Source organism: Antedon bifida, chromosome 5, assembly GCF_963402885.1.
Source record: "Antedon bifida chromosome 5, ecAntBifi1.1, whole genome shotgun sequence".
Taxonomy (NCBI): Eukaryota; Metazoa; Echinodermata; class Crinoidea; order Comatulida; family Antedonidae; genus Antedon; species Antedon bifida.
In genome coordinates this window covers 20,328,431-20,342,713 of record NC_136230.1, presented here as the reverse complement: position 1 = coordinate 20,342,713, position 14,283 = coordinate 20,328,431, and the positions used below count along the sequence as shown (strand labels likewise).

Below are 14,283 nucleotides of genomic sequence, written 5' to 3'. Positions count from 1 at the left end.
CCAGCGTGCCAGCTGCCCCTGGGGTTCCTTGAACCTCAAGAGCCAAGTTAGGCTACTGTGGTCGGTGCGAACTTTAAATGGTTTACCCAGCAAGTAGTGTCTAAATTGACGTGTGAATTTAACAATTGCCAACAGTTCTTTACGGGTGGTGCAGTAACGTTGTTGCTCTGATGTTAAAGCTAAACTAGCATAAGCAATCACACGTTCCTGACCCCCCTGTACTTCGGACAATTCACCCCCGATTGCCTGATCTGATGCATCGGTATCCATGACGAACATCCGGATTCGGAAGTGACAAGACTGGAGGTTGTGTTATTTAGCTTTAATTGAGTGAAATGCCTCTATTTGTGGTTTGTCCCATCGGAACTGCATACAGACTACACTCGCGCTAACCGCTTGCCAATTCGCCAATGGCGACTGGAGTCTCCATTTGGCAAAAATAATTATTGCCTTGTTCGCCAAATTGGCGAAAATACATTTCCAAGCCTAGGCTTAGCCTGGTCGCTGTGACTTCTTATGGGAGCGAGAATTTGCCACACTTCGGTACTTTCCGACAACACTGACTTGGGTACACTTTTTACCGCCACAGCATTTTATGTGACGACGTCACGATCGGCGTGTTCATTTTTTTTAGTTCTGTTTAAACATGCGCAGAGCGTGCCTTGATGCATTTTAATGACACTCAGTTAATGTGATTGGTTCGTGGCCGGCCGTTGTCGACGTGATGATGAGCGAATAAAAGGGGAAGTCCCTATTCTTCGACGTAGAAAATGAACTTCTAGAAGAAAATGTGGACCATGGAGGTACCTCCATTTTATTTCCCTTTCGATTATTCTAACCGAAAGTTGCGCTTGAAATTGAATAGCTAAGAAACAGCGTATACTACAGCGTATACTACAACGGCAACCCTGGCCAAAGCGCGTTTCGGCCGCCTACATAAAATAGGTTACGGCTGCTGCATAGCAAATTAATTCAAAGCTTATTAAATTTCTGCGGTACATTTCTTCCTAACGTATTTTGCTTTGTATAGTAGATTGATAAATGTTCCACTTATTAAATAATTTAATAAATCGGTAAAATTGATGTTTCGAAGCAAATATTCCATGATGAGAGGCGACATTTTTCGACATGCCTCGTGTGCGGCGAAGACTAGTTTGAGAAATGGAACAGTCCACTGTGGGGGTTATCCAATCATTAATTAACTCACTAATACATGCATACCATGCACATTGCCTGGGAGACGGTAATTTAGTAATAAGCGGAGAACTGAATCCCCGTAAGGAAAATGGTAAACACTGATATTTATGGTAGGGATTATTTTTTTCAGTAGTTGGTCTTGTTGGCCTCTTCGCACGAGGTCCACACAAAGTCAAATAAAACGATGTTGTTTATCAACAGAAATATAGATTAGCCAGATTTTGATAATGAGAAAGATTTTTATCGTTAAAATTGACATACATAAGAAATAGTATATTTTTAACTTCAAAGACACTTCACTTTTTGAAATTTCACAAACGTGTTAAAACGAAAATCAACTTCATTGGGATACCTAATATAAATGTAAAAAAAGTAAAATAACAAACAAATACATGCATTATTTATTTAATAAACATTTTTGCGAATTTTTATGGTTTTTTAAATTTGGCTAAAGGATTTTCAATTTGGCTAATGTTTTTCAAAACCTTTCGCCATTTTGGCGAACGAAAATTTGACCTTAGCGCGAACGTAGACAGAGGTCTTGTTAATTCGGCAAAATGGGGAATGAATGCCTTATGGTAATTTGCTAGGCCAAGGAAGCGTTGGGCCTCCTTGTAGTTCTTAAGATCAGGCCACCCACACACTGCTGCGACATCACAAGAGTGTTGCGGGAGACCATACGGCCCAGAAATTCCACTTTCCTCTGGTAAAATAGACATTTCTTCGGTTTTAGTTTCAGATTATATTGTCGGAACTGCCCCAGGGTAACCACGTCGTCGAAGAAAGCCAGAGCAGTCTGCCAATTTAGACCACGCAGAACCATATTGATGACCCTAGAGAAGGTTGCCGGACTATTACATAGGCCAAAGGGCATTTTTACAAATTTGAACAGGCCATATTTGGTAATGAAAGCAGTCTTTTTGCGATCGTCGGCATTGAGGTTTATTTGCCAATAACCAGAAATGGCGTCCAATTTAGAGAACCATTGATTACCCGACAACGTGTCGAGGCAATCCTCTAAAATTGGTAATGGATATTGCCGTGATGTTATTTAAAGCCCTATAGTCTATGCAAAATCTGACGTTTCCATCCCTTTTCCGGACTGGGGCTGAGGACCATTAAGAATTTGAAGGCTGAATGATACCCCCCTCCAGCATTTTATCAAGTTATTTGCGTTCTTCATCAGCAAAGTATAGCGGGCTGCGGCGAAGTCGGTGCCTCACTGGATCTACCCGGTATTCAATATTAGGGACCTCCCCAATATCGAATTGATCCCTGGCAAACACATCTGCGAACTCAGTAAGCATCTCCCTCACCACCCCTGCCTGATCTTCTGATAAATCGGCAATAGAATTTTCTATTCTAATAGGTTTTACGCATGTGGTGTGGCAATACGTGCGCGGCCGGAGAGGTTTCCCCCGGGTGGGTGAAAACTTCCCCAGCTACACAGCCCAATTTCTAAGCCTGCTTTGACAGTTACGTATTTGTTGGTTGTATTGACCATGCAGATCACAGTTTACACTGCATTTGTGCCCCTCATGAAATCCAAACCCAATAGCATTTCGTCTTCAATCGGTGCGACATAGACATAAGTAGGATAGATGTTTCCCCCAATTTCGAGTTGCACCGGACCTATTTTTCGCCCTTCAATAGAACTACCCTTACCCGCCATGAATAATTTAATAGTACCCACAGTGGGTGGAGTAGGGGCAATTGAATGGTATAAACTATAATAGATACAGTCGCTTCACAGTCGACCACTGCGTCAACTATAACGGATGCGACCGTAACTTTAGTGTAGAGTAATGAATTAGATTTCACTCGCTGTACAATAAGCGACTCAGTTGGGTCCACACTGGAGTGAACAATTTGGAGTCGACCCCTAGTCGTTTAAAGAGTCTTCTTCATCTACATCGAATTCATGTTCGACTAGATTTAGCCTTCTGTTTTGCTTGAAATTTGATTTATTGTTGTTATGTGGTCTATTTGAATTGTTAGAAGTTTTGGTGGGACATTCCCTAGCGAAATGACCCTCCTCACCGCAGGAGAAACAGCCGGCCCCTCTTTCTGGAGATCTACGTCGTGCCAGGGATGGTTGCCTCTCGCGCGGCCTATCAAGGCGATCTATAACCTTGTCCAATTTCGAACAAAGGGCAAACTTCCCTCTTAGTTATTTCGTTAATCCGCCCAAAGTCATCCCCGGCCTGCAAGTTGCACTCTTGAACACTCACTAGGTTCAGGGTACACCTGGCAGACAGTGGATGGCTGAGGTGGAGTTTCTGGTATATGGGTAGTTGGTGTAGAGGCCAATTTAGGTGTTATTAGTGGTTCATCGTTGACACTCTGGTGCCATTCGATAAGTTGGATAGCTTCAGGAATTGTTTTGGGGCGCGGCCTATCAACACACCCACGACAAAACTTTAAAGCTGCCATTTCTTGTATCCAATGATTGGTGGCCCCCTTCAACCCCTTGGCTGCGGCTTTAAGCACTCTGGCTCCCCACTCACGTAGGGACTCGGAGTCTTTTTGGACAAGTTTTTCGAATTTTGCAGCCAAAAGAGATTGGTCTTGGGCGGAACCAAAGTATTCGTTAAAACTAAAGATGACTCTCACGCAGGAGACTGCACTACCATGCAAGGTCTGCAACGTTTGTAAAGCTTCCTTGCGTTCGGCCCAAGACCATCCATTAATCAGGGAAAATCCCTCAAATCTATCATGGAATGTTCCCCAATCGTCATCCCCACCGTGGAATTCTAGATGTTTTTGTGGCCTGAAAGGCTGTTGACCCCGATGATCACCGCGGCCCCACTAGTCCTGCAAGGGTAGGCGGTCAAGCCTATTCTTCTCGGGGCGAGGAGAACGAGGAAATCGTCTGAGATTGTGCTCATAATTTTGATTATCATGTATCCCCCACCATAGTCGCCCATCTGATAGTTATCTCGGTTGATGTTTTGTAAGGGTGGTGGTGGTCTACTTGGTGACGGTGAAGTATCCACCCTGCGCACTCCAGAACGGTCCAGAGATCTACCACGCCCAACAGCAACAGGGCCGTTGGTTGCAGTGTCACCCCTTCCCACTGGAGTACACGGCAAAACCTCATCACCACCCATATCGCCCGCCCGATGGTTGTTGTGGAGCATATGAGAGTTTGGGTTGCTAGGCACGCTTGCCTGCTCTTCATAGCGTTGATCGCCTCCGGCCCCCGGATGCAAGGAGGGGTCGCTCTGCAAAGGTGGTATGAAGGTGCAGGCCTGCTCAGGAGCTTGATCGTGCTCTCCCGAACTGTTACCAGCATCTCCATACCCCACAGTCGGTGGTGCCATAGTCAACCTTAAAGTGAGTGGCCGAGCGGTTAAGACAGTGGAACCGTAATTACTTAGCCATAACATTGGCAGGGGTTCGAGGCTCACTCACTCCATGGTTCTGGTGGTAGAACGAGTCTTCTCGGATAAGGACTATAAACCGTAGGTCCAGTGTACACATCTAGCTCGTGTGCACTTTAAAGAACCTAGTACATCTTTCGAGACGAGTAGGGGGTTACCCCGGTGTATTAGTACATCACAGCCACTGATCATAACTGGGCCCTCTGGGAGACCAGTCTTTGACTGAAGAGGTCGCCCAGTATAAATAAAATATTTCAAAAGGACAAAAAGTCGAACGAATTATCGCCGACTGCCCGTGCTAGATCTTGTGGGTTAGTTATATTCCCATAATTATCTCTATAGGCCATGATTTTCTCGGCCAAGGATGGTGGTAATCCCTGTGGGAAATCCTTAGCCCTACGGACAAAATTTATCCTAAAGGTTATAGGTTCAATAGTTTTCGGCATCCCTGGAAAATAGAAACTGCTTCCAAATTAATTTTATTCGGACTCATTTTATAGACCCGGTTAGCACGCCCGTCCCCCCGTGCATCCAACATGCGAGCGATAGTAACATCTGTCTGATGTTGTTTGATGGTTATTTCTGCTTGTCACTAGTTGGGTGCCCAGAGAGAACAGGGGTACTACCAGCCCAATACAGACCTAGCACTAAATCACAGTTCAATTAACTATAATCACAAATTAAGGGTAACCTCCCCCCATCACAAAAATTTTAGCTAAATCATGTATACATATATTGACTTATGGGCACTCACAATATGCCACAAAATTAATTAAATAGGACTATACAAATAGAATTAGGATATACAAGGCATGTGATAGGAGATACAATCTATACCAGATGTTATTTTAGCCAAGTGTCAATTACATAGTACAAAACAAAACAAGGACAGGTTACAAACTGTGACAGTTAAAGACCCCTTCCCTGCAATTTTGGACGTTTTTTGGAAAATAATACATATATATCACTTTAAAAACATTAAACCATGTCATTCCTTGTCTTAAATGTACGTTTTATGGTAAATTATGATAAAAAGTGAGAAACAATGCACTACCTAAGTAGCTCGCGGCGATCGACCTCTCGTGGACGGTCTTAGGCCTAGCCTAGCTAGGCTTAGTTTTGTAGGCCTAGCTGGTAAACATTGGTAACGTACGAACATCGTACGCTAGCTATATACCTAGCCTGACGTTGTATAGTTGCTGAATTAATTGTCTTTCTATTTTTACCAGACTCCGTTGATACAAATTGGGGAAAACCCGGAATTTTCGCTGAAAAGTTAGGAGTCTTCCATTTGTTTTGGCCTCACGATCGATCGAAAAGTTGGCGAATTACAGGTGAAAAACGAAAATATCAATCCGCGCGCAATGCATTTTGGGATTTATAGCGGGCCGCTATAATTATTAGAATCAACTTATTTTTCACATTTTTAACCGTTTAAAGACGAAAAAAGTTATCGCAATAGGACCATATAGTATTATTTTTACATTAAATATAATTTGTGATCTTAAATTAGATCTAAAAAACGTAGGGAAGGGGGCTTTAAGAATCGAAATTCATACAAGACATGTTGAAAAATAATCATGATAAGAATAAGCACATACAAGAACATGTGAAAGATAGGCCCTGTTTCTGCTGCCAAGAAAATACCGTATTTAATACGGTATTTTTTGAATACCGTATTTATACCGTATTTTTTTGGCAGCAGAAACTGCGCTCATAAAAAAAATACCGTATTTTGTATACCGTATTTTCCCCACAAAATTTGTGGATAAAATACGGTATTTACAAATTTATACCGTATTTTTTGTACCCATTTCTGCTGCCAATAAAAAATACCGTATTTTTTTTGACCTGCCACATGAGGTCAACATCGTGTTTTTATTTTCTGTCGCTGTCAGCTGTTTTACACATGTGTATAGATATATTCGGCGAAAATTTGGAGCGAAGACGTCACAGTATTTACTATATAAATCTGTGTGGGGAGGGAGGGCAAGCTAAAATGTCCGGCCAACTAAAAGGTAATAAAAGGGACAACCACATAAATACATATAACATATAAAGACATTTCTAAAAATAAAGCAGGAGTACGGAATAGACTTGTCTCCAAAGCAGTAAACTCAAAGCTGAAGAGCCTGCGAAAGCAGTAACATTGCAAAAGACAATAACTCGGGGAGAAAACGAATAACTTGTCCCCATTACGATGTTTTCTGTGCTCTCACAACATCTGTATCACTAGGGATAGGCTGTTGAAAGTGAGGCGTAAAACTTCCTTTATTGCGACTTTTAATTATCGACCAAATAAATGACAATTTGGGTAAAAATGATGAAATTTAACACGACCACCCAAGAAGTATTGTTAGCAGAAAAATATACCGTATTTTGTACCGTATTTTTATACCGTATTTTGAGCAGTTGCAGCAGAAACAGGCCCTAAATGAGACGAGACGAGAAAATATTTTATTTTTGAAGAAAAAGGCATAAAGTCATAAAAAATTCCTAGGTGAAACCCTATGATAAACAAAAAAATTAAATTAATATTCAATGCCTAATGTATAAAAAAAGAAAATAAATAAAATATAGGTACCGGCATAGCCTGCACAATAAAAAATAATCTAAAAAATCTATGCTAAATAAATGGCATGAACTAAATCAAGACATGATAAAAATAAATAACAATAACAGGAGTAATTAGGCCTATGCATAATTACCCCATAAAATAAAAATAAATCATGAAAATAATAGGTAGGAAATTCAACTAGAATAACCACCTAATAAATAAAATACTATCTAACTAATCCAATAAAAATTCCCTAAATAATTTACATCAAAATAATCCATTAAAAATAAAATAATTTTAATTGGAAAATCAATTAATTCCAAGGCAATTCAATTTACACGAATTAATAAATAAATAAATAATAATCTAGAATGTCATTCCCACCCAAGTTGGATAGACAAAATAACTATAATCTAACTACCCTGCAATAGAACAGGCCAGAAAATTCCAGCCCTAGATCAATCCAGATAATACACAGACCGGGAGACGAGCTCTCCGTTCTGCATAACAATAAAAACCTAAAAATAGTAAGGAGTATCCCTAGATTAATCTACCAATCAGAATCAAATACTCACCCCGCATCATCCATCGAAAGTAGTAAACAATGGCGGCATTCTCAAAGCAACGGCAGTGTAGATAAACTACTGTTTAACCCCGTTGTTCGTGAACACAAGTCGCAAAACCGGAATCGGGTTACCCCAGCAAGCAACACCCTCCAATAACCTCGATCTAGTTGGTCGTAGTTCATTGGTAGTGTAATTTAAGGATTAAAAATAATTATAATAAAAATCGTGGATTTGAATAAGCGTATGAACAACTCAAAATGCGTGAGAGATGCCAACCACAAAAATGGCGTCCATCACTAAGAAATAGTTTCGAAATTAAATTTAAAATTTTGCCTACAAATCATAAATTTGCTAATTATTATGTTATGTATATTTTTTCAATAATACTCTGAAACACGGGCCAGACATATATATTGCTCTGGAATCACGGGCCCAGTGCGTTAAACATACAATAAAAAACGCTGTTCCATGTTCATGTGCATGGTATGTACGTAGCTTCAACTAGGTGACAGGCCCAGGGCCCAGCCTCATTGCTACACACAATAATATTTATTTTGGATCATTAGGAAATTAAAATGTACAGGAAAATCAGAGTACAGCACAAAACCAGTACCTGTCTGAAGAATCAGAGTATAGTACAAAACCCGTACCTGTCCGAAGATTCAGAGTACAGTACAAATGTACCTGTCTGAAAAATCAGAGTACAGCACAAATTGAGTACCTGTCCGACAAATCAGAGTACAGTATAAATTCAGTACCTGTCTGAAGAATCAAGAGTACAGTAGAAATCCAAGTCGGAGAAATAATAATTTAATTTACTATAAGTAACTCCCGACGGCTCGACCCCATCGATCGGACGAAATCTGCAGGCCAACAGGGCATGACAGCAGATTTCGGCTGCGAGACGGAGACGAGTCGCTGGCGAGGTGGGAGATGGGTAGTGGGGACATGCTGCCCAGTAAACGCACGTCGCTCCTCCAGTATTGCCTCCGGGCAACACCATGATGGGATGAAACGAAATGAGCAGACCAGGACAACACTCCCACCTTCCCAAACAGCTACACGCGGTGAACAGTGTCCCCCGCCGAGGCAAAACGAACACCAGTCATCCTCGTCGCCATTAAAGAGACTATTTATATATTTACATTGACGATTCAGTCTCTTCGGTATATTTCTATACTCTCATCATATGTACTCACCTAATCAGGTCTTGGTACTACGATGCGTATATAGTTTGGATTCTTCTTCCTTTGGGTATCTGCTTCTCAAGAGCGAGACTCTTGTCTCTCGCACATCGACCCCCTGGGGATGCTCGTGACGTATCTCGCCACTGGCCAGTCCCAGGGCCGGATTCATTCTAGCTAGGCCTAAAGACCGTCCATGAGAGGTCATTCGGCGCGAGCTAATTAGGTAGGTTTCACTTTCTATCATAATTTACCATAAAACGTACATTTAAGACAAGGAATGACCTGGTTTAATGTTTTTAAAGTAATATTTACAAAACGTCACAAATTGTAGGGAAGGTGTCTTTAATGGTACTGTATATACAGTATTACAAATTTCAAAGCCTAATTCTTTCAGAAATTGAAGTTAAAAGTTGAATGCTAGAATTGAATGATTTGAATTGAATTGATCACCATATAGTAACGAAACGAATGCGAGGTTTCATTAAAAAAAAACCAAAAAATATCAACCAAAGAGTACATTTCTACTGCAATAGAAGACAAACTGTGTGAATATAGATATTTTTAAAATGGCCGTACGCGCTAGATTGTTTACTCAAAAGTCTTTGGACGGTCCGCCGGTGACCTTACCCTATTCAACCTTGCTTTTGTAGTTGAGCCTCTCATGACCTGGGATTTGTTTGTCTTCCTACGCCAAGATAATATAGTTCCACATGCCATGTGCTTTTTTCTCTAAGATATATTTATTATAAGTGTCAAAAAAACGTTTTTTTTCTCGATATGAGGCCTTTGTTATTCAAATTTTTAAAATAAAATGTACACGTACATACCAGAAAAAATGTCCATGTATTTCATTTTTTAAACAAAATATTCCGTGAGGCTCAACTACAAAACCACCATTTTGTGATATGATGTCATCGTAAGCCAATCAAAGCTGAGTTTTTCCGTGATAGGCATTTCTCACGGTTGAATGATTTTGGATTCTGGCTGATTTGATTTGATTGGTGGATGCGAATCACCCGCAGCAGAATTTTTTCTCTCACGCGTGTACCGTGAATTCACATTGTCTCTCTGATCGTTACTACACAAATTTAGAGCAATGAATTTGTCCGAATAAAGATATATTGTCCCCCTGAAAACATTTTTTTTCAAAAATATTTTTGTTGAGTAGGCCATTTTAATTGTATTGTACATAAAAGTTATTCACTTTGACCAAAAATTGGAATTATTTACCCAAGAAAATCGTAATTTAAAGCAAAAATTAACAAACCGGAAGCTATTTGTCTGGAAGACAAATGTGTTCCGGTTTAATTTAACCCTTGACCTGAGTTAGCTCATAAATATTCATATTGTATGGATACATGTGCAATTGCGGTTTGCTGCAGCACGTCGCTGAGAGTGAGATAACTGTACCTTTAAATTTATTTTTATTGAATGAAATTATTAGTGTATCACATGAAACTAAAGTAAACTCAAACAAGATAAAATCAAGTTTATTTTAGCAATTGAATGCTGTATATAATTATATGTAATTATTTTAACCAAAAATGGCGTAGATAGTACAATTGTCGACTGTGAGGCCGCAAATTGTTTTACTTCTTTCGTGGCTAAAAACGATCATTTTCGGAAATGTTTTAGACCCTATATTTCAGATTTTCATAATTTCTTTATTGTAATATTAATACAAAATACTATCAGATAATGTTTAATTTGGTTTTAATTTTGCATCGTTATCCCTATAAGACAACATGACTAACTATAATCCTAGAACATATATTGATCACCACCATGTACAGGTAATGACACTAATTTTGTCGGCAAATTGGCAATTCCCAACTTCCCAGAATCTGTTTGGGCTTTAGCCTATTCTTACTCATTGGTGACTGAATGAATACATATTATTATTATTATAACCCTAGTACAGTAGGGTACGTAAAATAGATGTTTCACTGTACTATTTATAATGATAAAATAAATGTCGGCTTTACAATGATTGAATCTCGGTACACAACTCGATTATTTTAAAATTAATCATTGTTCTTTCTTCAGATATATTTATGATTAATTATTAAAAAGATGTCCTTTAATCCCAAAAATACATACAAATCAAAGATAGTTCTTTAATTATGAATCACATGCCCATTTAAAAATGGTCAATCTTGAACTTTAATGTGCTGTGTGTGTGTGTGTGACCTCAAGGCATGCAATACCCTCTAGAGACAACGTGACTTCAAGCAAAGAGTGATATTCTTTGCTTCAAGTGAGAAAATTCCTTCCTGTGTGTTGATTCGCGTCAACCAATCAAAGGGCGAGAATCCAAAATCGTTCAACCGTGATTCCTCATAGACTCTCTTTTCCCAGATGTTTTTTGAGTCCAGCAGCTGAGATCTATAAATTATAGTCAAGTTTACAAATTAGCAAAAACGTCAGCCTCTAGTACTATAACTGCTGCTTGCTTTCAGCTTCTAAATGAGTCATCCTCTTGGGACGTTGCTGGCTAAGCAGCAGCGTGAAAATACTGTTTCACTTTGTAAAACATAGTTTATGCAAATATATTGCTTAACGGCTATAAATGGAACATTCCAAGTGTCAATTCCCTAAGGCGTAATCAATCAGCAACAATCCAGCACTGGTGACAAAAATTCCATCCAAATTCAGGGTGTCTAGAAAACTCAGATCTAGAAAACTCAGATATCTGAGATCTGAGTTTTCTAGATCTAGAAAACTCAAATATCTGACTTTTCTAGATCTAGAAAACTCAGATATCAAGATCTGAGTTGTATAGTTCCAGAATGGAACTAGAAAACCCAGATTATCAAATGGATTTTTAGAATTCTTTTTTATAAATATTGATACAAAATACTAACAGGGAATGTACTATAATGTATTTGAAAAATATTAACTTTTTTTTTTTTATCGTTATCCCTAGTTGATAGTATGTGGGCCGGGTCACCCTCTACTTCCCCTACTATGTACATTATTATAGTTTATGATTATATTTTTGTTCTGTACAGTAGGCCAGACAAAATGTTCACTACTAAATTGTTAAACAAAAATAATTGATAATAAGTCATTATTTCTGAAGAGAGAACAATAATTAAAACTGTTGCGTCAAAAAGTCTAGCAGCGTTTTTTTGTAAGAAATATTTCTTGTTTACTAGGTTTTATTGATCTTTCCTTCTAAATTTTAAACTTTATATTATTAGATATTGAAAGAAATTATGTCACTGGAATTCATGTTTGCTCATCTAAAAAGTGCTACTAGGCAAGAAAACTTGATCAGTGGGGATTCTTTCTCTGGTAGCTATCAAAATAAGACAAAATCAGGTGTTGGCATATTCTTATGGCCATCTGGTGATAAGTATGAAGGTGAATATCTACATAATGAACGCCAAGGAAGAGGAAGGCAGGATTGGAGTGATGGGTCATATTATAAAGGAGATTTTCTAAAGGATACCAGACATGGAAATGGCTACCATGAGTGGGCGAATGGCGAGGTAGATAAAATTGATTGTACTTTTATATTGTTTGGGGATGTAATTATGCCGGGTGGAGTCTAAAGCCAGTTTTAAGCATCTCCACGCAGCCTTAAAATATGCCCTAAAATTACCCCAAAAAACTCCATGTTTTTGCCGTCAACAGTCTAGGAACAAGACACTTACTGTATTTAAAGCATCGTCTCAATAAAGGTCTATTAAGTATGTGGTATCAAGGCAATTTGGTAACTCAGCGCAGCTTGCACAATTTCTACAGTACATCTTGCAATGCTAGCAAGGCCCGCATAACAATACATAGTTTCTTTCTGATGCCATCCTTAAATTTCTGGGACCCACCCTCAATTTATTATCTTAAGGTGAAATATGTATACAATTTAATTTTACACTCTGATAGTGATACCACATTTACATGTCTTTTGTCAATTGCGATCCAAAGGAACTGATGCAAGTGTGAATTCTATTGTGATGAGTGACCCATGACAGCTGATCTCCTCTCTATTCCTGTGAATATTGCTGCAGAAAATTAGGCTACATTTGCTTTGTATACTTGCTTGATAAATCATTTGTTAAATGTTTTTTTTATATCAACAATGTTCACATTCAGCATTTTCTTTGTTTATCTTTGTTGATTCCATTATAGTCTTTATCCTTCTCTGGTAGTTTAAGTGTGTTCTTGTTGGTCTGATGATGAGTTCAGGATGTGTTATTAAGAGTGGTTTGGTCACGATAGTGTTATAATACTGTCGCTTATTTAATTCAAAACTCAACTGTAGTCTGTCTGTATGTATGTACATGTATGCACATGCGCATTACTTGATCTAGTAATTCGTTTATTGAGGTTACGAACTTAAGAGCATTCGAAAGTTTCAGGTATTGATAATTGAGATCGGTACACACACTCCCGCCCACCCTTGGCCAATCAAATTGATCACATACAGTACACACATCATGAACACATTTTTTATCAGACAGAACTCAGCTTTGTGAAGTGTTCTGTCATAAACATGAAATGAAATGCTAAAGAAAAGATGAAAAAAGTTTAAATGAAATCCTCGTGACTCTGAAGCCCACTGTGTGCCAGGAATATACGGTATGGTTTTCTGTTAGAATGGCATCAACGAGACCTGCTCAACACCAATAATATTACTAGGAATATTACTCCAATGCGAGACGGGCAATCTGTGAGAACGAAAGTTGTTATATCCCCGTGTGCTGTAACATCTTGTGCAGTCAAGTGTATTGATTGTTTGAGGAGGCCCACGTATTATGCTTCCATTGTTTTAAAACAATAAAATAATTTATATAGATAATTAATTAAACAACACAATTAGCTAAAATTACAGGTATTTCAATACCAAAGCAAATTATCATAAAGAAAGTAATTAAATAGATGTAATAGCAACAGTAATCTTACAACGAAAACAATAAATAGTATCACAAAAAATATCAATAAACAGATTACAATAGCAAATAGAATTAAACAATCTAGGAAGACGACAGATCCAACCATCCCTAGTTACATTAACCCTTCCCAGTGGAACAAAAAAATAACCCAGGATTTCTTAATCTATAAACAGGAACGGAAAGTTTAAAATAAGAAATAAAGTTACCATCAACAACAGAGTTCATACATTTATACAAGAAAATTAAATCAAATGTGTTCCTTCTATCTTTAAGTAAAGCTAACTCGGGATTTTGACCAAATTTACGGAAATTCAATTCAATTCAAAATTCTTTAATCATCCCACACGGGCCAATTCAAAGTAGCAAAATAAAACATACAAAACTTATTTTGAACACGTTGTAACCTAATAGACTGAGAAGAAGAAATTGAATTAAAAATAACAGAGCAAAACTCAGAGATCATAAAAAAGATTATACCGAACTAAAGATTTATAC

At 38.4% G+C, this 14,283-nt stretch overlaps 1 protein-coding gene across 3 annotated transcripts in view; it reads left to right on the top strand.

Annotated features, from left to right (window-relative positions):
• The window catches only part of LOC144843747 (ankyrin repeat and MYND domain-containing protein 1-like), a 116,493-nt gene that overhangs the window by 18,943 nt on the left and 83,267 nt on the right, over positions 1-14,283 (top strand). For all 3 annotated transcript variants that reach the window (XM_078700673.1, XM_078700672.1, XM_078700675.1), the window contains exon 2: positions 12,094-12,384. In XM_078700673.1, coding sequence (XP_078556799.1) covers positions 12,109-12,384 — 276 coding nt within the window. In that variant the 5' untranslated portion in view covers positions 12,094-12,108. The remainder of the gene's footprint in view (positions 1-12,093; positions 12,385-14,283) is intronic.